Source organism: Hypomesus nipponensis, chromosome 15 (genome assembly GCF_054491055.1).
Source record: "Hypomesus nipponensis isolate SF chromosome 15, ASM5449105v1, whole genome shotgun sequence".
Lineage (NCBI taxonomy): Eukaryota > Metazoa > Chordata > Actinopteri > Osmeriformes > Osmeridae > Hypomesus > Hypomesus nipponensis.
Genome location: NC_140375.1, coordinates 1254153 through 1281214, shown reverse-complemented (window position 1 = coordinate 1281214; position 27062 = coordinate 1254153). Strand labels below are relative to the sequence as shown.

General features: G+C 41.4%; 1 protein-coding gene across 1 annotated transcript in view; it reads left to right on the top strand.

Moving 5' to 3' along the window:
* LOC146256951 (ventricular zone-expressed PH domain-containing protein-like) overlaps positions 1–25228 on the top strand; it is a 45150-nt gene extending 19922 nt beyond the window's left edge. Inside the window, exons 3-6 of the mRNA XM_084674684.1 lie at positions 12016–12195; positions 19033–19106; positions 22439–22650; positions 25174–25228. Of these exons, the coding sequence (XP_084530810.1) occupies positions 12016–12195; positions 19033–19106; positions 22439–22650; positions 25174–25228 (521 nt within the window). The remainder of the gene's footprint in view (positions 1–12015; positions 12196–19032; positions 19107–22438; positions 22651–25173) is intronic.
* Positions 25229–27062: the final 1834 nt, after the last annotated feature.

Genomic DNA, 27062 nt, shown 5'->3' with positions numbered 1-27062 from the left:
AATTGTCAGGGACTTGTCCAGTTACAATAGATTCATTAATAATACTAAGCATGGAAGGTCCAATAATAGGGAGAAGTTCCCTACAAAGTTTGGCAGGGAGGGGATCAAGAAGGCAGCTGATGGGTTTTGAGGAATCTACCAGCTCGATGAACGCTTCCATAGAAATAGGGTTAAAGTGGGTAAGAGCCTCAACATGCAGCATGCTGGGTATAGAGTCAAATTCTGTGTTGATGGCCACTCCTCCAGGCCTAGTCTGTAGTTTGTCCCTTATTGCATAGATTTTTTGGTCAAAGAAATCTAAGAAATCATTGGGAGAGAGATCTGAACTAACACAGAGTGTACTTTTCTTAGTGAGTTTTGCAACAGTATCAAATAGGAACTTTGTGTTGTGTTTGTTCTTACTAATCAATTTCGAGAAATATTCTGATCTGGACCTGATGAGGACTTACTTGTACTCAATTTGGCTGTCCTTCCAGGCCAGGCGGAAAACCTCCAATTTAGTGGTACGCCACTTATGCTCTAATTTTCGAGTGGACCTCTTGAGAGTGCGGCTTTCCTCTGAATACCATGGAGCCATTTTCTTGTCTTTTCTTTTCCTTGGTTTGAGTGGGGCAACAGAATCTAGGGATAACTGAAGAACCAAATTCAGATCCCTTGTTTTAGCATTTAATGATTTATTTGGGACGTCCAGTGCTTCTAGTGCAGCAGGTAGAATATTAGCCAGTTCCATAGCTGTGTTTGGGGTTATGCAGCGGCTAGTAGAAATATTCTGGGTGCCTCCAAGGCTCTGGCAGAGATCCATTTTAAAGGTAACCAGGCTGTGGTCTGATAATATAGGATTGTGGGGGTGGACAATTATGTCACTAATCTTGATTCCCCGTGTGAGAACTAAATCCAATGTATGCGAGTGAAGATGGGTAGGTTTAGAAACCACCTGAGTGAGACCTGTGGAATCCAATAGAGCAGTAAAGGCCTTACTTAGAGGATCTTTTGGGTCATCCACATGGATGTTAAAATCACCCATAATTAAGACATTATCAGTATATGTCACAAGATCAGCACTAAAATCTGCAAATTCCTCTAGGAAGAGGGAATACGGGCCGGGGGGCCGGTATAGAGTAACTAAACTAAATGAGGGAGGGGGGGCAATAGTAGAAGAATTAGTCCTTTTTAGAGTAGTTGGTGGTTTCATGCAAATTGTCTCAAATGATTTAAAGGTATTTAGAGATTTTAGGCTAAGGTTGAAGCTAGCTTTATATATCATAGCAACACCGCCACCTTTCTTTGAGACACGAGGGATGTGCGAGTACGCAAAATCCGGAGGCGATGCTTCATTCAGGGAGGAATATTCTTCAGGTTTTAACCAGGTTTCGGTGAGTCCAATCAGGTCCAGGTTGCATTCAGACATCAGATCATTAATCTACACGGCCTTTGGGGATAGAGATCTGATGTTTAGGAGCCCAACATTCCAGTATGGGTTTTTGGCAGCTTTAGACGTAGGTAATCCTTCTGAAAAGGTGGCACTGCTATCAGAGAACTTAGTAGGAAGAGCAACGGGGGAGCAAGGCTGAATACATATCAAATTGGTATAATTCCTAATAATTGAGGGCCGGAATTTGGAAAAATGGCGGGGGACAGACACCGTCTCAATGGGAGAAACAACATCAGCATCCACGCTGGCTACACTACAAGCTGAGCTATTGGGCCCCCAACAGCTCACAACATGCCTATCAACATATCTATCAGACTCTCTAAGAGACTGTGGCCCGGCTTGTTCTAGTGAGTGTCAGGCCTGCTCTAAAATAGCTTCAATATTCCTAGACAAAAGAAAAGCACCTCTCCAGCTAGGATGGAGCCCGTCACTTTTCAACAAGCCAGGTTTGGCCCAGAAACGAGACCAATTATCTACAAATCCTAAACCCTGTTCTGAGCAAAAGCGAGCCAACCAGCGGTTGAGAGAGACAAGCCTGCTGTAGATCTCGTCAGTCCCCCTAACAGGTAGTGGGCCAGAGACTATTACTCGATGCCGACTCATCTTTTGAGCAAGGTCACATGCCCGAGCTATATTAACCTTTGTGACCTCTGACTGCCTCAGCCTTACATCATTGGTGCCGACATGAATGACAATATTCTCATACCTATCATCAGTGCGTGCGCCATGTGCCTTAGCTTGGGCCTTTGCCTTAGCCCTAGTGCTAGCCAGCACCCTAAGATTAGCTTCTATGTCGGTAGCTCTGGCCCCCGGTACACAGTAAACTGTCGCTGGTTGCTCTAATCTAATGTTACGAGTGATGGAGTCACCGATCACTAACGTCTGAGGAGTCCCACTCCCACCATGCTGCAAAGGTGAAACCGGTGGGGCTAAACTTGAGTTCTCCCTCACGCTAGGACTCCCTGTCTGTGATGTTGCGCCAGTCGCATCTAAAGTTACTAGCATACGTTCTTCCTCAAGCGACTGAACGCGACTCTCTAACAGAGTCAACTTATCGAACAAAATGGCACATGTAGGACAAAGTGAGTGGTCGTGAGACATTATAGTTAACTTACGTGAATAGTTTATGCCAACCAAGATAATCCGTCAAGAGCGTTGAGTTGGTTAGTTCAACGGGAACAGTAGGGTCGAGCTCCAAGGAAGAAAGCCGCGCCGAGTAAACCTATAAAGCTGAAACTTTGTCTGCGTATCAGTACGACATCCGCTACAAACCGCTCTTGCCTTCTTTTTATATTTAATTATAGCTGCAACATATTGAAATACATTTATTGAAATACGGACCCCTGCAACCAACGCAAGCAAGCACACCCTACAATTTCCACAGAAATTGTATCCTCTCTAGTTTATCATTGTTACAACAAAATCAAAGACTTATAAGTTATGTTATTCTGTTACCAATAAACATTTATTAAACACATCCTGGATATAAAAAGAACAAAAATGAAATCACATTTATAGTGATAAAAAATAAAAAGGTAATAGTCAGCAAAACAATTGACTTTTAATCTCCAACGTGACGTGGTCTCTTCCCTAATGACAGCCATCTCTGTACAACTTTGTCTGGCTGAAACTGAAACCTCTGAGCCTCAATACTAATATAGAGAAGCTGCCATAGCATTTCATCAGTATGATGACAAGTATCCAAGTCAACACCATTCTTCTGCTGCTCTGGGGAACGAGGGGAACGGCTGGCCCATCTTATTGACGTGATATGCCGTTGTTATGAGCCGTTTTCTTTTTTTTCTTTTTTTTTATATGCCGTTGTTATAAGTCGTGCAATAATTCTTGACCAGCATGGTCAACAGCCTGAAAGATGGATTGTCAACCATCCACTTAGCTATCACACACATCAGCTGCTGTCTGTTAGCATGGCTGGTCAGCGATTGTTTTCGATAATTGTCAGTGCCAGTGTAAAAAGATCCAGTTTTGTCTGCTTTAGACAGGAATATACGACAGACGACACAGTGCATCTTAGTTCCATAAAAAAAGTTGCTTCCGTTTCAGCTCGTAGCTCTACTTTGCTGCCATTTTCACTTTATTATCTCGCGCCAGTCTCGCGCCAGTTGTTAAAAATGTATCAACATTATAGAATTACAATTTGACAACCACTCGTCACTCACTACTCAACTCTTGATTTGCCAACTGTGTGCCCTATGAGCTGAAAAGTTATTTATGCATTTAGCAGATAGCAAAACCTATGAAGGATGTTAACTTTTATAATGCAAAAAAAATCTATCAATAATTTGCAGTGGTCCGATTGGGCCAGTGAGTTGCTAGTTTAACTGTCCCTGCGTTACCTTTTACTGGCCCCGGGCCATCGTTATTGTTGAGCCCTGAGCTCTATTGCAAGGATCTTGACCCTTCTCCAAAACTCTGGTTTTACTGCTTTCCCCCAAGAGTGGCATTGGGGATTGGTGTAGCATGAAAAGGTCTGATATATGGCATTGTATGACATACAGATGCAGCTTATTGACGCATGTTGTAATCTATAGAATACTCTATTTTATCAAATGTTTGACGTATAAAGCGTGGCGTGGGTTCTTTCTGAGCTCAGCAATTCACATTTTTACAACAATGACTAAGGTATTGACTGCGATTACATCAGAACTGCACGAGCGTGGGTCTGCATGCTTGACGTTGAGAAAAACAGGGTGTCACCTCTCTGAGGCATTTCTTAGGTAGTCTTTGTTGAGCGAAGAACAGAAGGCCAGCGTGGGCAGTGTTTAGACGTGTCAGGAGGAGGAGGGCCTTGGCAGCATCACGGTGGCATGAAGGTCAGACGCCCTCAGCTGTACTGGCGCTCTGCTGTGCCACGGCCAGACCCTTCAGAACACAAGGTCCCAGTTAGAATCACACTTTACACTTCAGTGCAGACTAGCTCAATGCATATAAGTTGCCTCGAAAGCCCAAAATCCATACCTGAAAAAGCAACATTTGAAAAGAAGTTATCCCTTTGCTTGCAGAGATGTTTTTGGGGAAATGTGAAATTTGTGCAATAGTCCTGTGTCAGCAACTGTGGTGTAGCACATTGCTCACTTACTGATGGACTGTGCATGACGTGAACACAGTAAGAGTGTATGAGAGGGACAACAAACAAATTCTCAAGTGTGTGTGTGTATGGGTGTGTGTGTGTGCATGGACTTCGGGTCTGTGTAGTAAGAGTCTGTACTGGACTGCTAAATGGCTGAAACAGACTTACAGATGTTTAGGTCATAGCGCGTTTGATTGTGTGAGAATATGCATGTAATTAATCTGTCTTTACATTTAGTCATTTAGCAGACGCTCTTATTAAGAGCAACTTACAGTAAGTACAGGGACATTCCCCTGAGGCAAGTCGGGTGAAGTGCCTTGCCCAAGGACACAACGTAATTTTGCACAGCCGGGAATCAAACTGGCAACCTTCAGATTACTAGCCCGATTCCCTAACCCCTCAGCCACCTGACTCCCTATCTGTTGAAGCTGCTGCTAAATGGCTACAGTGTGTGTGTCGATTGCGCAATATGTGTTCTCATCGCAGCACGTCTAGTCTGAAATACCACTTGATGGCCAAGCACGCAACTGATGCAAATTTTCCGCCCCCTTGTCAAAGCCAGGCAATTGCAATATTGTTTTCAATAAAACATATGCAGTAAGCAATACGATCCACTTTTCCATGTTGATAAGAGCATTAAAATGAAAAAAAATTATGGGACAAAAAGACATCAATGGACATTTAGAATAGATAAAAAGGTGCCATTAATTGCGATTAATCGCGAGTTAACAATGATATTAATGCGATTAATCGCGATTAAATATTTAAATCGTTTGACAGCACTAGTTTTCATAATTATTTTGTCATAGGCAGTGCTCGAAGTTGGCCGGTACTCACTGGTATGCAGTACCGGCACTTCTACATTTTACTCTTAAGTGTACCCGTTCCTTTTGCTTACGTGCTGCTACTTCTCGCATGTAGCCTGCCCGGTACTCTACCACTGACAGAGAAAGCGTCAGTATCAGAGTAATGACCCTATCACTTTGTGACTTACCTCAGATCTTGACAAATCACGTTCTAAAAGAACGCTTGTGCCAGAGCCAGACACGTCAACAGAGGTACAAGTTCAACTACAAACATTGGGTACAAATCATGAGCTTCAAACTTGTTTAAATAAATACATACATATGCATGGCCGTGGGAACTAGGGGTGCTAAGGGTGCTGCAGCACCCCCTGACAGCACGAGAATCTAAAATGAAATGACTTGAAAATCCACAACCGCGGCACAGCCCCGAAGTAGCAGACTGGCCTTCGGGAGCACCGGGAGAAGAATAAAGATGGAAAACCAGGCTAAGAAATGAAAGGGTGAGTCTGAAAAAATGGAGACAAAAATACATCAACTTCACTAGACAAGGTTTTACCAATGAAATAACTGCGATGTTTATTTTACATAAAGCTCAAAAAACTATTTTGTGCTGAAAAAAAGGCCCACATTTTTTGCTTGCGTGCTGCGCGCATGAGCATTAAGTGTGGAAGTACCTATCTTTCTTTTAGAACTAGCATCACATCAAACACATACTCTGCATGCATTAGCAGGGCAGCTGTGGTGTCATATATTATTACTGATGACAATTAGATTTAAAAGAGACTAAAATACAATTTTCATTTACTTAAACTAGACTAAAATGTCATCGGTTTTTGTCAATTAAAACTAGACGAAAATAGTAATGGGTAAGTCTAACTAAAATAAGACTAAAATGCTCAGACTTTTAGTTGATTGAAACTTGACTAGACTAAAAAGAGTAGGAACGTGACTAAAATGAATAAAAACTCAAATGAGAGCTTGACACAAAGACTAGACTAAAACTAAAATTAAAACAGGCTGCCAAAAACAACACTAGTGCTAAATCCACGCAAAAATTAGTTTCTGCTAAGCAGTGTCTACCATAAGTAGCTAGCTACAGATTGACTGTTAGGGTGATCACTGCCGTGTGAGACCCTGGCTTTGTTTACATAATTAGGGTCATTCTTGAAGTCAAGTCAATTTTATTGATCCCACTAGGGGAAATTTGCTTGTAGACAGTTATTAAAACACATTCAATCCATCATAAAATACTACATGAACAGCATACCTGACACCACACAAGACAACACACAATACAGTACAATACAGTACAAGGATCACTTAATATTGAAAACCCAGAATAAATTCTGTCCATAAAAACTTCATGCCATTAATTTATGCACATTTAGCCTCCCAAAAGAGTCCCCAAATCTTTTTGTTCTGTGTGTGGGAGCTCCATATCTTATTCCTGAAGGCAAGAGCTCAAACTCCCCCTTCAGGGGATGGTCAGTTGAAGCCAATATGGACTGGTTCTTCTTCCTTGCGACCTGCCGAACATAAAGCTCAGAGAGCTGGACTTGGTTTACCCCAATGACTTTACTGGCCACGCTGACAAGCCGATCAAGCTTGTTCTTATTAGACAGATTCAGATTACCAAACCATACCACCACACAAAATGTCAGAACTGACTCAATAAAAGTTCTATGAAACAGCGTCATCATTTTGGTGCATACCTTAAAATAGTTCATTTTTCTCAAGACATAGCAAGCTCCTCCCTTCAGCAAGCTGACTATGACCGTGTCATCTGCAAACTTTATGATGTGTCTATTCTCAAACTTACTCTGGCAACTATTTGTGTACAGAATATAAAGAAGGGGAGAGAGTACACAACCTTGGGGTGAGCCAGTGGATGAATGGAGCTTGTCTGAAAGGATGCCATTAACTCTCACACTGTGATCTTTCTGTAATAAAGTCTAAGATCAATCAAATGATATTCATATCAAGATAGAAGTCAAAAATAAGTTTCTCTACTAGCAAGTGTGGTTGAATAGTGTTAAAAGCAGAAGAAAAATCAATAAACAGAAGTCTGGCATGAGTTAGTGGGCCCTCAAGGTGATGATACAAGCTGTTCAGCAGCATCAGAGAGGCATCCTCCACACCCCTACCAGCTCTATAAGCAAACTGCAGAGGATCCAGAGAACCCTGGATCTGCTGCCTAACAGCCCGTCCTACCACTTTCTCTAAAACCTTTATAAGTAAAGATGTAAGTGCTACCGGTCTAAAATCATTTAAGGACTTTGGTTTCGAACACTTAGCGACAGGGACAATAATTGTGTGTTTCCAGATTTTTGGAATCTTTTGTAACTCCAGAGATTTCATAAAAATAACCTAAAAACATTGCAGAGCTGATCAGCACAAGTCTTTAGTACTTTGCCACAGATCTTATCAGGGCCTGGGCTCTTCCTACTGTTGGTGTGCCTAAACAGTTTTGCAACAAAGTCAACATCAATCAGGGTTCAACATAAAAAAAAATTGCGACTGGCCCCACGGGCCAGTGGGTTTGAAACTTACTGGCCCCAAGGCCATTTTTACTGGCCCCCCCTCCAAAAGTTGTCATTTATCATTGTTACAACAAAACCAAAGACTTATAAGTTATGTTATTCTGTTAATATGTTTAACCATTTATTAAACACATCTTGGATATAAAAAGAACAATTATGAAATCACATTTCTAGTGATAAAAAATATTACGGTAATAGTCAGCAAAACAATTAACTTTTAACCTAAAAAATGACGTGCTCTATTCCCTGCTGACAGCCATCTCTGCACGACTGTCTGGCTGAAACTGAAACCTCTGGTCCCTCAACGCTAATTTATAAAAGATTCCATTGCATTACATCAGTATGATACTAAGTACCCAAGTCGACACCATTCTTCTGCTGCAGTTCAATAGCCGGGGGGAACAAGGCGAACGTCTGTCCATCTTAATTACGTGATATGCCGTTGTTATAAATCGTGCAATAACACGATGGGCATCTGCATTTAAATTCCTAACCAGCATGGTCAACGGCCTGGAAGATAGATTGTCAACCATCCGCTTAACTGTCACGCAAACCAGGTGCTGCCTGCTAGCATGGCTGGTCAGGGATTGTTTTCGAAAATTGTCGGTGCCTGTGTAAAAAAGATCCACTTTTGTCTGCTTTAGACGGGAACATACGACAGACGACACATGCATCTTAGTGCATCTTAGCTCCATAAAAAAAGTTGCTTCCGTTTGAACTCATAGCTCTACTTTGCGCTCATCTTCACTTTTGTCTCGCGCCAGTTCTTAAAAAATTGATCGAGATTAGAGAATTACAATTTGACAACCACTCGTCACTCACTCAACTCTTGATTTGCCAAATGTGCGCCCCACGAGCTGCAAAGTGCATTTAGCAGATAGCAAAACATATGAAGGATGTTAACTTTTACGATGCGAAAACATTTTTTTCAATCAATAATTTGCAGTGGCCCGATCGGGCCAGTGAGTTGTTATTTAACTGTCCCAACGTTACTTTTTACTGGCCCCGGGCCATCGCTTATGTCGAACCCTGCATCAATGGTCAATGTTTGACTTGACTGAAAGTGGCTAAATATCCCTGACTTCCGTAATCAGATTTAGAGCGAATAGTGTTTTAGTGCTTCATGAGTGTGCATCGTGACTGTGTCCTGACTAAGTAAGTGACTTTAACTTGTAGTATTTTGCAGTGTTGTTGCTAAATCTTGTGTCTGGGTTGAGCTGAGAGACAGCAGCTATCCAGGCCATTAAGTAGCTAGCTAGAGATCGACTGTTAAGGTGATCACCGCCGCGTGAGACCCTGGCTTTGTTTACATAATTAGGGTCATTGTCAGCTGCGCCTTGCATATTTAAGGCGGCAGGCACTACAGAGGCAGCCTCGCCTGCCAGCCTCAGTGCATGAAGACTCGGTTGAACAAAGACAGGGAGTCTACCTGCGGGAGTCTAGTATCACCCTATTTATATTATATTCTACCTAGAACATTTTCATAGCTAGCATGTGTTTTTCCAGAGCATTCCTGTTCATTACCCTACCCGTAGACGTAGATATGTCACAAAGTATATACGGTCAACTTCTAACCTTCACTACCTATCCAGATCTTCTCAACCTGCCCTCTCTCTTTCTTTAGGGCCCCGCTCCTCATCTTTCTCCACTGGCTACCCATCAACGCCCGTATCAGATTCAAGACCCTGGTACTGACCTTCCGAGCAGTGAACGGGACTGCACCCGACTACATCAAGTCTCTCCTGCAACCTTACACCCCCACCCGTCACCTACGTTCTTCTTTAGACAACCGCCTGGTGGTCCCACTGCTCAAGATGGTCCCAACACAATCTCATCTCCTGCCTGGCCCCCCAATGGTGGAACCAGCTCCCCACCTCCATCAGGGACATTGACTGTCTCCCCACCTTCAAGAAAAGCCTCAAGACACTTGTTTCGGGAGTATAACGGCACTTCAGAATGCTTGGCTAGACCTGATGTTAGTTTCCTCCAGGATCACAATGACTTTTATTGAATGACTTGTTGCTCTTGTAGGTTAGTTATAACAAAGTTAACTCTTGTACTCGCTGTGAAATATTTTACTGTTGATTATTCTTCTACAGGTACAGTCTTGCACTTTTTGTGGTTCATGTTGTTTTAATTTGTAACTTGTAACTGCATGCTCTTATGGGTCTTCCCTTTGGCACTTGTTTAGTTTTTTCACAATGTATGCTTCATGTTTTGGCGGCTTGCAATGTTTGGGACTACCTCGTTATAATCAGTGACCTATGCTCTTTTGTAAAGCTCTCTCTTGGAAGTCGCTTTGGATAAATGCATAAATGTAAATGTACCATGGGTATGTGATGTAAATGCATGTTAGGTGGGTTACTGGATTACCAGGGGTCTTTTTTCAGCATTTAATACAGATACACATTTAATACTTCTCACCTTGTCGCTCCACCACAGCTGTGTGGCTGGCGTGGCCACCAACACTTCCTGTTTTCAAACGTGTTTATTATTTCTCATCGCTGTGGCACCATCTGCCTTCTGGCCAATGAGAAGGCATGGCGAAATAGTGCATTCCATAAGATTTTATAAAAAGTAGTGTGACTTTGTGTCTGTCTTGGGATGTTTCTATGTGTGTGTGTGTGTGTGTGACTGGGTTTCATTTATAATCACCTTTACAGGAACAATTGAATTGTTTCCATATGAGGCAGAATAGACCACTTTGTATGGGAACCTTTTCCTCTGCCTCCCATACACATACACACACACACACACTCTATTTCTCTCTCTCTTTAGGTTTCCTTGCTTCCTGTCTTGTTCCTATCAAGTCAACTATATTTAATCAACTTTATTGGCAGATAGTGTTGTAACTATGGTAGTTAGTGAATGTGATGATGGACCGATTGGTTTCCATTTCATCACAAACTGAAACATATAACTGCATTATCTGTCTTAATCTGTTCTCACCCTCCTATATATCTGCAATTCTCTCTCTATCCCTCCTTTCATCTCTCCATCCCACTTGCTCCCCATCCAAACTCTCTTCCCTGTCCTCCACGATTCTCTCTTTCTCCATACGTCCTTCTCTCTCTCCCTCTATCTCCATCCCTTTCCCTCTCCAGAGGAGCAAGGCCATCTAACTTACAGATGTCTCAGCTGATTGACTGTTTGAACCAGATAGCCGCCTGACTCAACCCAACATGTCTCAATCAGGGACATAAAAGGAGCATAAACAACATGAAAACATGTTGAGTCATAGTGGTTTAGCTGGCACTGGATTTATCAGGCGCACTTCTTCACCATCATTTATCACCACCGTATTTCAGTCATTTATACTCATAAACCTTTGCTGCGGTAAAGCTCCATCACTCTCGATTTTGGAAGGATGCCACCACATGCTAGCTGGAATCGCCCAAACAATTCACAAATGCATATTAGTCTGGAACTTCTCAATTCATTTGCGATTTCCAATGGCTGTTATTAAAAGACACAGACTAAAATGTCTCTGGATATAATTGGATAGATTTGGATAGATGCAACCAATCACAGCACCAAAATTTCTTTTTGGTTGTTTGCAAAAATCACTTTTACGGCAGCGAAATTGCATCTTGGTTGTTTACAAAAATCCCTCAATGGCACTCCTCTGTACAGTCATTGTACTAAACCCACTTCATCTCAGATAAATGGTTGTGATTATCCCTACCAGATTCTGGTTGGAGGGAAATCTGTTTGAATGGGAGGGGGGCCAGACCCATCTGCCAAGCAAATGAGCTGGCAGATTTCTCTGGTTCCTAAGCTATCCACACACAAAAAAATGAACAAAAGAAGCATTCAAATGCTTTGTTTTAACATTGGACATGAAGCTTCGAGTCTAAGATGAAACAGCCATTGTTTTACAATCACAACATCCGCAAGCTGGTTTAGATGTGTGTTGGGCAATGTTGGGGATTTTGGTCGTTTGGATTCTGGTGAGCATGTGGTTATTACCAAGTCATGCAGCAAAAAATACTTTTCAACTTGAATTCAATTACTTTTCCACTTGAATTATTTTAAAAGCAACTTTAAATAAAGTCATCAATTCCAAAGTTGTATCTTTGGAGGACCTAAATGCACAAACTCACAAGTAAACCTACATTACCTAATTACTTCTCCTCTTTTGCCTAGGTAACCACATGCTTTTACGTGTGCTGCCGTCAGTCTACCCCAAACAGCCAGACGCCATCCACCGTCACCTTGGCAACCTGACCGCCATGATGTCACAGCTGGAGTCCCCTGAGCAAAAACACCTGTTGAGACTGATCCAGATGGTCGCTGAGCAACATCCTCTCGTGAGTGTGTGTAACTGATGTGTCAGGAACAGCCTAAAAACCCAGGAACATTGCGCGTTGTCAGGAAACATTCTGAAAATACATTACTCACAAGAAATTTCCAAATTCCTCCATGTGGTAATGCTATATGGCACTCCAGAGACTTGGGGAGTGTGGAAGAGAGAGCACAACATGTACATTTGTTCAACCTATGTTCTCCCTCACATAAAGAGAAAACAAGCCAAGTCATCAGAAATGGCTGCTTTGATGATGTAGAGCAGTCAGCAAGACATCAGGTCACACACACACAATCTTACACACACACACACACTCTTATACTCAAACACAGGAAACTGTCTGACAGATTGGGCAACCCTGAGTCTATCACCCTGTACTCATACACACTAGCAGTGCGCACACAGTTAAATGAATCAGCACATACTTATTAAAATTCTCATTTCTCCTTACACACACTTACAGATACAATCAGACACTTCTACGTCCAAAGCGTTTGTGTGTATGCCTCTTTTCCACTGTGTTTCAGTGTAACATGAAACAAATAAAGACAGCAATAGAAAGAGAGATGAAGAAAAAAGCCAGAAAACGGGAAGCACAGGAAGTACAGATGTGTGCGTTTTTGGTGCTAGGAAAAGCATTACAGAGACAGCACTCAGGCTGTCTCAAAGGGAGAGACAACAACGGAGGCTATTGTGACTGGTTCTAGTCCGGGCAGGTCTTCCCAGCACACATAATGAACTGGAAGTAATAGGGATTGAGTTTAGCCAGTCAGTCTCACAGCTTGCACTTTCAGTCCCATATGACTGAACTCCCGACCTCAGGCTACATCTGTCTGGAGAACCCGTGACACACCGAGAAGCGTCACCAGGGTTGCTATGGTGTTTTTGGTGGTCATGTGATGGAGTCGTTTGTGAAGAGAACCAGTTACAGTGCCGGACTGTCTGTATCACACAGGGTAGGGGACAGTTTGAGGTGTCTGTCAGGGACACAGCTTGTTTTCATGTTGACTTTCCCTCTTTTTCTCTCCAATCGTTTGTTCTTCCCAGACCTTGTTTCTGCAAGGTCATAGGTTCAAACCCAGCCAGAGCTGTTGGGCCTGTCATAATTCTGATTATCTGTTTCGTTAAACAGGATGACATAATTCTGAAGAACCATGAACAATTTCACCTTGATATGTCAAAACATGACAATTACAGCTGCTCAAACGTCCCAAAGCAGACCAGAACTATTACCTGCCCTTTTATATGCATGTAAACTCAACAGTTCATGTGTAGCAGAGAGGATAGAGAGGCTGACTTGCAACCACATGCAACCAGGAGTTTGAATCTCCATTCAGCCGGTTGTTGTTTGCCAAGCATGAATTAATTATTCTCTCTTGTTGTCCAAATCATATGGAAGCCCATTTCCGCTAGTAAAAAAAGGGGACAATTTAAGTCATAATTATGAGATACACAAGTAATAATTATGAGATACTGATGAAGAAAGTGTTTTGTCCGTCTCTTCATAAACGGAGTGACTAAGTTCAGTTGAGTTCTGGATTTTAATAAGTATTTATCAATCTGCAGATTGGAAGAGAAAACCAGACCTCTGACAATAAATGACAACACAACACCAGGCTTAGGTCTCAATCAAGTCTCTCTCCACTCTGAAGGACAGAGGACCATCTTTTATAGGGCACAAGATTGTAAACATAGATAGTGACAGTCAGGCAGAAATGACGTTACAACAGTCTCAGAGAAAGAGATTCACAGCTCCCAACACATAGTTGGAGCTCTCCTTGTAGTCATGACAAGGACCATTTAGCCAGTACTTTCTCCTGATCTCAAACATCTATTAACCCTGACACATAGACACAATCTACTCTTATTAATAGCAAGCTTACATGAGAACATACTAACTAGTATCCAATGACTAGTTCTCTTGATTAGTGAATAATGTAAGCACACAGGAAATCTAAATTTCTTCCACAATACTAAGTCATAATTATGAGATACGCAAATCATAATTATGAGATACTAAGTCAAAATTATGAGACACCAAGTGGGCATGTGCTCCCGTTTGGCGCTGAAAATGAAAGATCCCTTCACCTCGCTGGCCTAACCATCCAAGCGGTGGGGTGTATGCAATGCTAAAAAGGTATGTATTTCTGGTGACTTTTGTATAGTTACATGTAAGATTTGATATATTTTATTCAGTTCGTTGTTGCAGGTAAACAAACTTTGCTGTTAATGTAGCTCTCAGTTTTATAGTAAAAATCTACATAACGCATAAGATGTACGTAACGCTAGCGTTGATCGATTTCGGTGAGTTGCTATTTAATCAAATACTCAAATGCGTTTAAAATCAGCCTCCACATAGCTATTTAATCAATATCTGGCAACTGTTATTACAGCTATAATTTCCTACAAGTTAACACGTGAAGAACAGCCCGTATTGAAAAGTCAAAATAATATTGTACATGTGCCCTGGGTTGCCCTCTGTCGCTTCCAGTTTAGCTAGCTATTCTGGGAAACTTGCTGTGTGTTGCCATACCGATTATTATCAGCTGTGACTAGCACCAACCATAGGTTTCTGTCTTTAGGTTGGTCTGTTGTTTTCAGACAAATTGCATGCATGTACAGTATAGCAGCAAACATGAATATGCGATTGTATAATGTCGTATGCCTAGGTGTCAGACAGCTAGCATGGATAACATTGATTGTTCGAATGCATGGATATCTTGCCTACTTGTCGTCCTATGGAGGACCAAACCTGCCAAAATTTAAAATAAATGAATAAATTAAAAAAGGTGTAAATAAATGTATTTATATATTTTTTTTAAATTACATATATACAATAAATGTATGAAAAAATATTAATTGTGTATTTATTTATTTACATGGCCATTTATTTCGGTATTTCTTTATTTTTGTTTTTATTTATTTCTGTGTACATTTATTTCTGTATTTCTTTATTACTGTGTACATTTATTTCTGTATTTCCTTGTCCTTAACCTAATGAGGTAAGGAACTATTTCTCTGCTGATCAACCCTACGAATGGTAAAAAATAAATTGTAGAAAGATACACTGTGTTAAGTAATTTTTTTTGGCAAGTAGCCGTGTAATAAGCTAGCCTGGCTGCCAGCCCAACTTAGCCCCGCCCACAACAAAACATTTTGGGTTGGGAAGTTGGGTCTGGAGAACCTCGGTTGGGGACAAACTACATCCAAACAGGAGCTGTTCGGACCAATCAAATTGTCAGGGCGGGCTTTATATGATGATGGACAGATGATCAACAGTAACGTAATCAACCATGTCACCAAAGAGCGCTTGGGTTGAATTTGTTTTCAACAAACAACATATTACGTTGCTCTGATTGGTTGTAGGTCTATCCAATTAAGCGAAGATGCATTTGTTTTACGAGTTCCGTTGAAACACGCCCCATACTCACAGCCCAACGGAGGTTTCTCAGACTCATAATCTGACCAGAAAATTATGAGTATTACAACGTCAGGCTAGTAATAAGAGGCATAATGTATAGAACGCCGGTGGTCCTGTGACACCTGACAGTTTCATGCAATACACAGTGATGGCCTTCGGTATGCGTAACACTCCAGCTACCTTCCAGCGCCTAGTCAACCTGGTTTTGGCTGACGTTCCTGATTGTTGCGCTTACTTGGATGACTTAATGGTCCATTCATCCAGCTGAACTTAATCTGGAGAGGGTTTAGGCAGATCACCAACTACAAGCCCAGAGCCCCCCACTCCACAAACGACTTCTGCCTGGCCAACGACCTGAATGAGTTCTAATGCAGATATGAAAGACAATTGGACTGTTCTGAACTACCCCTTCCCACCCATGAGGCCTCCCCCCCTCTACTGTGACGACTCTTTCCATTGAGGAGGGTGAAGAACAGACTTTTCAAGAGGCAGAAAAGTAGAGCAGCTGGGCCGGACTTGCCTCCTGCCACCCTCAAGCACTGCGCTGACCAGCTGTCTCCGGTGTTTACCAACATCTTTAACACCTCCCTGGAGACATGCCATGTACCAGCCTGTCTACAGTCACTGTGCCCAAAAAGCTAAGGCCAACAGGACTACAGACCCGTCACCCTGACCTCTGTGGTAATAAAGTATTTTGAGCACCTGCTGCGGGCACACCTCAAATCCATCACAGACCCTTTCCTGGACCCCCTGCAGTTTGCCTACAAAGCCAACAGGTCTGTGGACGACGCAGTTAACATGGCCCTCCACTTCACCCTACGGCACCTGGACTCCCCAGCATCCTATGCCAGGATCCTGTTTGTGGATTTCAACTCTGCCTTCAATACCATCATCCCCGCCCTGCTTCAGGCCAAGCTCTCCCAGCTGAAGGTGCCTGACTCCACCTGCAGGTGGATCACAGACTTCCTGTCTGACAGGAAGCAGTGCGATAATCAGGGAACACAAGTCTCTGACTCCCAGTCCATCAGCACCGGATCTCCTCAGGGCTGCCTCCTTTCCCCTACCCCACCAAAATACTCCCTGCTAGAGAGTAATTAGTAAAGTAACTGGAGCGTGCTGTTGGGTGTGAACACTGTTTGCCGACAGTTTTCTAGGGTTGTCTCATTCACTCACCCTGGTGAGTCTGTATACAAGGTCAAAGCCTGAGTGAGCTCCCTGGTTACCATAACACACGCACTTGCACACACCCACTTGTGTATACACACACACACACACACAACCTTGCACAGACTCACTCATACAGACACACATTGACACAGACAGGTTTGAACAGACATTAATGAATTTGTGCACACACACACACATTGGCGTTGATCCATGGTTCTCTCCCCTCTAGCAGCGCAGAGTTCATGGTGAGTTGCGTGTTTATGAGGCCTTGACCTTGTAGAGCTGGGGCACTAGGCAACCATGGCACACACAGGTTAATCAAGACAGAGAGAACAGCCATCTCCAGTTCAATGCTGAAAACTTCTTCTCTTCTCAGCTTTTCCTCTACTCTCTTTCATAACCTGGGTCCTGTCACTGAGGATGATGGGGGGGGGGGGGGGCAAAGGAGGGCGTAGGAGATGGAGAGTGAGAGAGAGAACAGCAGGACAGCATGAGGGGTCCCAGTCTCTCGGGAAATTTGGGCCGTAGGGCGCCATCTACGAACGGGCAACCGCTCCACTCAGTGTAATCTGTTTGGCTGTGGCAATGAGCTGTCAGCGCATTTAATTAATCATACCGAACTGAATACCAAACAGATTTTCACGCAGTTTGCTTTGCTGCAAAGGTCATACATGTAGCTATGATACAGGACATGGTTATTATTTTCACAAAATACAACAAATAGTACGGTAGTGTTAAATATTACTTGTGAAAAGTAATCGCCAGAGCCCTGTTTGCGATTGTCCGCCAAATTGAGCAAGAATATGCTGCACATTGCTGGCATCTTGTTTATTCTGATGCTACACAACAAGGAATTGGCCCTGTCCAAGATGGCGGACACATTCTCGCGCCTAGCAGCCAATGCGGCGTCTATTCTTTATTATTTCTACGTGTAAAATGGTTGGTAACTTTGAGTTCAGTTATTTCAAATGTCCATGTATTGCTTATACTTCAAACTATAACAATGCAACATTCATAAATGGTTCGGTTAGTATGATACAATTATCTGAATTTTAAGTTATAATCAAAAATCAATGAAACAACATTCTAAACAAATAGAAAAGCACACATTATAACACATCAACTACTGTCATTGTTCATGACCCATGTAGTCCTTGGGGAATGTTTTATAAATCCAGGAAAGTTAGTTCTTCCTTAGAGTCCTTTGTCTGATACTGTGGGCCATGTGGCCTACCTTTCTGACCCCATGCTGACCCCAAAGCTGACCCCAAAGCCATAAGCTTTGAAGCTTCTCCTGATAAGAAAGGGGGAAAACCTCTTTCTCTTGTCGGGGGTAGGAGAAGAGTGTAGTACCGTGGTCTGTCTGTGTGTTCTGCATTACACTAATGTTACATTGCTGATTTGCACAACAGTCCTGCATTTCTCTGACTAGCCTTGAATGGCTCCATGCATGTCAACAGTTTTAACTAAACTCCATAAGCAGCAAATTTAGTTTGATATCAGTGCATAACACTACTTGCTTTGGTAACATCTATATGCATAACTGTAACAAAATGGTGTCTCATTTTATAGGTGTATGTTTTCACCCCTAGACATTACCCCTCAGTTTCGAGTGACAAGGGCTAGGGGTAAACTAAGGGCTACGGGTAAGGGGTAAGACAGAGTATTGGGATTCAGACGATCCTAGGATCCTCTTTACAGAAACATGCACGCATGCACACACACAAAGACACACATGCACACACACTGTCCTGTTTTAGGTGTTAGCCAATAATTCTTTTGCTATTGACAACAGAATGTGCCTCCTGCCATCCACCTGCCCCCTACAGTGTCCAAACTTTGACAATGCAGAATGGGCTGCAAAGACAAGACAAGGTGACCACATTAGCCTTTTATGCTTCCAAACATTGCCTAGATTTCCACAGATTCGGTCAGAGAACAGAATATGGAGCATGACACACACACAGTGTTCTGTTCCTCTACCATGGGTCTTGTTAGCAGAGTCCTGGAGCCCGCGTGCCAGGTCCGTGGAGGGAGCAGCCAGATCAGTGTGCTGGACTGTAATTAGAGCAGCCAAGAGGAGCAGAACAAACACAAGGCTGATAAAAAGAGAGAACCATAACGAAAAAAAATCATTACGTTATTTTTAAAGGCTTTGGCTTACAACTGGTGCAGCATTATGCTTTCCCCTGCTAGGAAACAATTGAAATGCTAACACACAGGAGGTTACACTGACAAACACAAAGACACACTGAAACTGATGAACCAGATCGGTTTGGAGGTTTTGTGTGGAGTGATTGGAGGCAATGGACTAAATCGGTTGGTGTCTCGCAGGAAATTTGTGTTCAGTCCAGAGGACTGAATCCTGGTCCCGATTTGAGGTTTATACTGTCTAACACTCTGCCAGTCCCAGGGTGGGACTTTGAAAACCTTTTTACAGCTCCTCTGTCTGAAACAAGACCCTTCCTAATCAAACACAACAGCACTCTCAGGGCCTCATTTACTAACAGGATTGCGCCCATTTCAGGCATAAAATACAGTCTGGTCTGGTAAAGACATAAAACCGTATTTACAAAGGCAGCGCACTTGAGTAAAAAGGGAAAGTGGGTGTGTGCCGCAAAGAGATGGGAGGAGAGGTGTATTTCTTCCTTGTAACCTTTCTTCCTTGTTAATCTTAGCTGTAACTTTGTCAACCAATTTGTCTATCTCCTGTTCTTTGAACCTTCTTTTGCTTTCTTTCTCCCGTCTTTTAACGGCGCGCTAATTAACACTAAAGGGCGGAGTAAGGCGCTGATTGCCCAACGAGGATCTCATTTGATAAATACCATGCAAAATGCGGAAATACACTGTGCGCTATTTGCAATTGGGCAAAGGCGCAGATTAAGCTGTGGTCGCAATGTTAGTAAATGAGGCCCTCAGTCTCTCATAGCGTTGCCAGGACGATCCATCCAAGGCTGCTGGATAGTTGTATGTAACTACGGAGTCAAACATGGTAAGTGTTTGGGCTTTAGTTCTAGTCTAGCACCAACACCTGATTCTTTTAAGTGAACCTGATGATGATCTTGAACAAAGCTCTGTCTGTGAGCTTTGTTCTTTGTGGTCTATGGGTGAGCACCATGTTGCATGTCTTGTCAGTTCTGTGGAGAACTTGTGAGGGAGCCCCCCCCCACCGCCCAGCTTCTCCACTCATGACCTAGCAACAGTCTAGCAACAGACCATCAACAGCCTAGCCAGGTTAAACCTGACAGGAGTTGCCCCAGATACAGTATGTAGATAGAGGCATTCTTCCTTGTCCTTCCCAAGGGCTCTGAAAGGCACATAACCATTAGGTGCTCCTTGGTCTGGCTGCCTTTCAGCCTGTCAGCCCATTATGATTTATCTGCACAGTTGTCTGAATGACCCTACAAGAACAGCTGTGGTTGGAACCATATGAGAGCACAAGGGCTGCGGGTTTTGTTCAAGATCAACACCCTTTTGCTCAACTCCTTCCTTCCATAGGTTGAGCGGTCGGGCTTATATTTTGTTGTCACAAAAGTTTGACAGATGGACTGGCAAGATAGAAAGAGATGGATGCAATTGGAAAAAGAGAGGGAGGAGGATCTCTTACGGAAAGAAAATATATTTACCAATATATGATTTGAAATACATTTTAATATATTGTTAATATATTATTTTCCACTACATTGACCAATATATTATATATGGAAATACATGGGACGATATATTGATGATAAATATATTACTAATATATTATAAAGTATATTATATATTCATGTAATATATTGCAATATATTGCAGAATACATCAATGATTGCTGTTTTCCATATATTGCAATATATGGAACATGAATATATAATATATGTGGTTACATATCCCAAAATATATGCAATTATGTATTCATAAATAACCACCATAATCTATGCCGCTTTATATGGGAAAATGTATGGGTAATTTTTGTAAAGATATAGTGTCACATGTATGCTTCATATATGGTAGAATATATTTCAAATATATGTAAAATTATATGGAAAGATATATTGTACAATGCATGTGTACATATATGAGAACATGCACATACAATGTACAGACATATATGGTGATTTTTACATTTAGTCATTTAGCAGACGATCTTATCCAGTGACTTACAGTAAGTACAGGGACATACCCCGAGGCAAGTAGGGTGAATTGCCTTGCCCAAGGACACAGCTTCAGTTTTGTGCTTCCGGGGATCGAACTGGCAAACTTCTGATTAATAGCCTGATTCCCTAACCACTCAGCCATCTACAGGGTATTCTAATAAGGTTGTCAACGGCAGTATTTCAAACGGAATCCCGGGTCAAACAGTACCACCTGCTAAGTGAAAATTTGCCCCCAAAAACGTAAATACCATAAGATTGACATTTATTTATATATGCCTGAATTAGAGCTGTTTGAGCTTGGACCAAATGTGACTATGATTGCCATACGTCAAAACGTCTTCTTTTGTTATTTAGTAACTGAACACTGCAGATTCTAGATCTTGGAATGGCTCAATTGGATGAGAGGTTGTGCTAGTAATTGAAGGGTTCCAGGTTCAACTCCAGACCTTGGCATTTATTTTATTTTTTTACAAAACAGTTTCTAGTTTTCTGGGTAATCCCCGTGTAACTATCTATTATGTCAATTTTAAAATATTTTGCCATTTTGAAGGAGTAATTTGCCATTCCTGCTTGCAGCTATATTTTTTTTTACATATAATTCAAATATATTCTACCATATATTAAACATACATGTGACACTATATATTTACATATATTACAAATACATCTTCCCATATAAATCGGAATACATTATGGTGGTATTTATAGATATAAAATTGCATATATTTTGGGATATATAAACACATATATTATATATTCATGTTGAATATGTTGCAATATAGGGAAAACGGCAATCATTGCTGTATTCTGCAATATATTTCAATATATTACATGAATATATATTATAGTTTATAATAAATTAGTAATATATTTATCATCAATACATTATCCCATGTATTTCCGTACAATATAATTATTAAATCCCATATATGGACATATATTGCCTAATATATCACATCATATTTTCCAATATACTGCAATATATTTTCCTTTCGTAAGGGATAACAAAATTGAGGTGCAGAGGCAGTGGAGGGACGAGTTGTCTCGCTGCACTCCTTCCTATAATCATCTCATTATGTATTATCATCTAATCAGTCCCTGAAGAATTTCTCCCAAGTTTGAACCCCATGTCCAATTTCACCTTCAAAACTTTAATAAGAGGTTGAGTGAAACCATATGGAGAGAAGAAACACTGATGTTAGCCTCAAACATATTTATGAAGGCCAGAGTGTTAATGAGGGCTTGTTACCAGAACATACATGTCCGCTGGCTCAGGACCTGTCAAATAAATACTCTTGATAGTCTGACACAGATATATTGGACACACAAATAAACAGATATTAAGATATTAGTCCTAATTACTGACAATTTGTTATCAGGCCTTCACTTCGTTCCTGAATGGGGTGGATTACAAGTGAGCTGGTGTTGAGTATGTGTGTGTGTGTGCTTGCATGCAAATGTGTCACTCAGTCTCACCCCCCGGTTCTTACAGTTATCTTAACCTGTCTCCATCCCCCCGCCTCCATCCAGGCCCAGGCACGCAGCTCCCTGGCCTATCTGGTGTCCCTGCTGGGCAGCATGGAGCACAGCCTGCACCATGGCCTGCTGCTGGAGGTGAGGGGCCTGACAGAGCGACACAGTTCCATCCTGGGGGGTTGCAGCGGAGACATCTACAGGATGAGCAACAGCTTCACCCCCATCGCACGTCTGCTGGGGAGGAGGCTGGAACAGGAGGAGGATGCCAGCAGGTGGATGGGGGGCAGGTGTACACACACACACATTCATGAATACCACCACACATTCATGAACACACACATTCATGAATACATAGCACACGTATGCATATACGGTATACACATACACAACACACACTACATGCATGAACAGACACACAGCACAAACACATGCATGAGCACACAAACCCACACACATACATGAATACACACGCAACACAGACCCACACACATACATGAATACACACTCAACACAGGTACACACACACAATCAGACATTCTTACATACACACATACATGTACTTGCATGATCAGGTACAGGTATGCATAGTGTTACGGTTTAGTCACAAATCAATGTTCATACACTCACACATAAACACACACACAGGCCTGCACACAAAAGAAACGAGAATCTGTTCCTTGTAGACTTGTAGACTATTCATTCCAACCAGATGAGGTTTGTTTGAACAATGTAACCTTTGTATAGGTTTATAAAACATCATCCTAACCAATCAAGACAAGCTTAACCAAAGCAAACTTTCAAAATCATCATATCCTTTTCAATAAGACGTTTGAATCAATACCTTTACCTCAAAAAAATACCCCTTAAAATAGGCCCCCTGAAAGTGAACCAGTGTGTCTGTCTGTATCTGTTGACAAGTGTGTGTTTGAGAGTATATATTTAGCTGGAAGTTGACTGTCTATGTTGAAGGCATGCAGGCTCAGGCCAGCTCTCCGGCCAGCTTTCTAGACACACAGAACATTGTGTGCCAGTTGCTCTCCTGAGCTTTGCTTGGGGTCGCGGTGGAAACCGAAGACACAGAGGAACGAGGGAGGTTTGGAAAAAGAACAGGAAAAGAGGAGAGGAAAAACAATTGAGTGGAAAGTTGTCGGGTGTCATGGTTTTGACTTTATTGACCACTGGTGGTCTTTTTTGGTTAATATCAGCCTTTGAATGGGTATTTGTGTGGTTTGTGTGTTCTTGGTTTGATCCCAAAAGAGTAGGCCATTGATGCTCAGCAAGATCTCATCTGCAACTTCTAGTTCTGATTCTGAGCGTATCATCCCTTACGGAAAGAAAATATATTTACCAATATATGATTTGAAATACATTTTAATATATTGTAATATATTATTTTTCATTACATTGACCAATATATTATATATGGAAATACATGGGATGATATATTGATGATAAATATATTACTAATATATTTTAAACTCTAATATATATATTCATGTAATATATTGCAATATATTACAGAATACAGCAAAGATTGCTGTTTTCCATATATTGCAATATATAGAACATGAATATATGTGGTTATATATCCCAAAATATATGCAATGATGTATTCATAAATAACCACCATAATGTATGCCGCTTTATATGGTTAATTTATGGTTAATATATGGAAAGATATAGTGTCACATATGTGCTTCATATATGGTAGAATATCTCTAAATATATGTAAAATTATATGGAAAGATATATTGTACAATGCATGTGTAATTAGGATTCCCCCGTCAGGAATAGGCTTTAAGGTGACTTCCCCCTGAAGTACCCTGCAAAGTTTCATTTTAATATGTGAAAATATGACTGAATTAGAGCTGTTTGAGCTTGGACCAAATGTGACTATGATTGCCATAGGAGAAACGTCTTAATTTATTATTCAGTAACTGAACATTGCAAAGTTTAGATCTTGGAATGGCTCAATTGGATAAGAGATTGTGCTAGTAATCGAAGGGTTCCAGGTTCAACTCCAAACATAGACTTTTTTTTTCTTTTTTTTCTGGTTTTCTGGGTAATCCCAGTGTAACTATCTATTATGTCAATTTTACAATATTCTGCCATTTTTAAGGAGGAATTCGCCATTGCTGCTTGCAGCTATATTTTTTACATATAATTCAAATATATTCTACCATATATTAAACATACATGTGACACTATATATTTACATATATTACCAATACATTTTCCCATATAAATCGGAATACATTATGGTGGTATTTATAGATATAAAATTGCATATATTTTGGGATATATAAACACATATATTATATATTCATGTTGAATATGTTTCAATATATGGAAAACGGCAATCATTGCTGCAATATATTACAATATATTACATGAATATATATTATAGTTTATAATATATATATATATATATATATATTTGTAATATATTTATCATCAATATATTATCCCATGTATTTCCGTACAATATAAATATTAAATCCCATATATGGACATATATTGCCTAATGTATCAAATGATATTTTCCAATATACTGCAATATATTTTCCTTCCGTAAGGGATAGCTGCTCTCCACAGCTATGGTGTTACTTTGGACACACGGGCAAGCCCTCACCAGGCAACAGGAAGCAGTAGGAAGTAGTTGCCAGACATGAGCAAATGCTTCAGCAGCTGTGCAGAGCTTGGCTGCAGCTCCAGAGCTTGCTACATCACCCTCCGCTACTCTGCTACCGTCAGCTACACTGCACTTAATTGCTTTACCTTTTGTGCTCTCCCAGTCTCCAAGTGCTGAGCCACAGCTTCCTGGTCCCCTGGATTCTCATGAGGTGTTGAGGTTTTTTGACCCAGCTTACAACCCTCTGTGTTCCTGTCTGATTGATCTTGGATACCCTACTGATGTGCAGATTTTCTATGTCAGGTTGTCCCTAGCTGGGGTCAAGAAGTTGCGCAGCAGGTCCCTGGCAAGACACTGATTTTGGAATGTGCTCTGTTCAATCTGCGGAGAAAGCATGACGCAAAGAATAGTACGAATGATGAGTTATGGCTATCACCGGTGGGCCATTTCCCATGTGCATCATTCGTGGAATTTGTGCTGTTTAAGGGCATGTTTTGTGGTTACAATATTTGTACTGTCCGGCCATACACGAAGGCCATCTGAGAGACATGTTCTTCACTCATGTTGACCACTCTGAAGTGGGGAAGTCACGTGATCCGACGTCGCCTAATAAACTTTATTCAGTATTGTGCCTCTCTTTTTGGCCTGCCCGCCTCCAGACAGAAATACATTCTATCACCTACAGTACCAATTAAAAGTTTGGACAAGTTTTTGTGTCCAAACTTTTGACTGGTACTGTGCATAATCACCCTTTTAACTGGCAAGGCCTGGGCTCCTGTATCTTGGGTAAGCAGGGCCCAGAAAGTTTGGACAATAAACTTTTACCACAGAGATGCTGCACATTTTTGACCAGTCAGCGGCAGGTCAGAAGGCATCCACACAGCTCTTACACCTCCACATGGGAAAAAGCAGCATAGAAGATTATGCTTCTGAGTGGATGGAATCAGAAGGCCCTCAGCTCCACCTTCCTCCAGTCTTTCAGATGTTCTGAAGGACAGATTGGCCTCGGCAGGTTACCTCAAGGATCTTGAGTATCTTGTTTCCCAGGCTGTCCAGCTTGACAACTGTGTCTGTGAGTGTCGGCGGGACCAGACTCACTCCTGGTGGCACAATGAAGTCCAGTCTCATTCTGGTGTTCAAACCCCATTCTTCCTAAGGATAAGGAGCATGTGCAAGTTGGAGGGACTCACTTACCTCAGTCCGAATGGGTTCGCCACAGAAGGGAAGGATGTTGTCTTTACTGTGGTAAGAAATACAATTTCCGAGCTTCCTGTCCTGGTCATCGTTTCCCATTAACAGTTGATCTTAGTTGTTAAGAGCGTTTTCTACAAGTGATTTAAAGGAGAAAAAAAATGTGTGTTTCCCAAACATGCTCGTAACAAGAATGTGTGTACATATCTCTTAAGTACTACTTAACAACACGCTGTCCGTTTTCATGGGGTTCGGATATGTGATTGTTCTGTCGCAAGACACAATAAATAAAGTTTAACCAAAATAATCTGTTGTGGTACACTAAAATAATGTACTGTAGGTACACAAAACGGTTTACTTTTATCATAATCCTTACTATCGTTTTCAATTTATATTGTGGGCTATGTGGTTGTTAAAAATAGTTCACATATGATGTATGCAGCAAGTGTCATGACTTTACAATCAGCGTGATTTGCACTCTTTTTGATGAAAGATAACCAAGCCTAGTTCATTTAAAAGTATCCCAGTTTGAGCTTAATTTATGTAAAAAAAAGAAGAAACATATAGATACATAACCTATAATAAAAATCATTATTTTTATTTAATTTTTAACTATCTTTATGCATCCATGTAGCATAGTTTTAGGTTGGCCTGCTGGTGTCCACGGAGTCTCTTTACTTAAGATGCACTTAGCAATCTACGAATACTCCAGAGCATCTGTTCATCTACGAGCATTTTAAAGTACTACTTAAGTTACGACGGCTTTGGGAAGTGGACATCAAAACTAGGTTCAATCGTAAGATGGATTTACTTAGGCTTACAATGCTTAAAATGAGGCCCAGAGCTACTGGAAATAGGCTA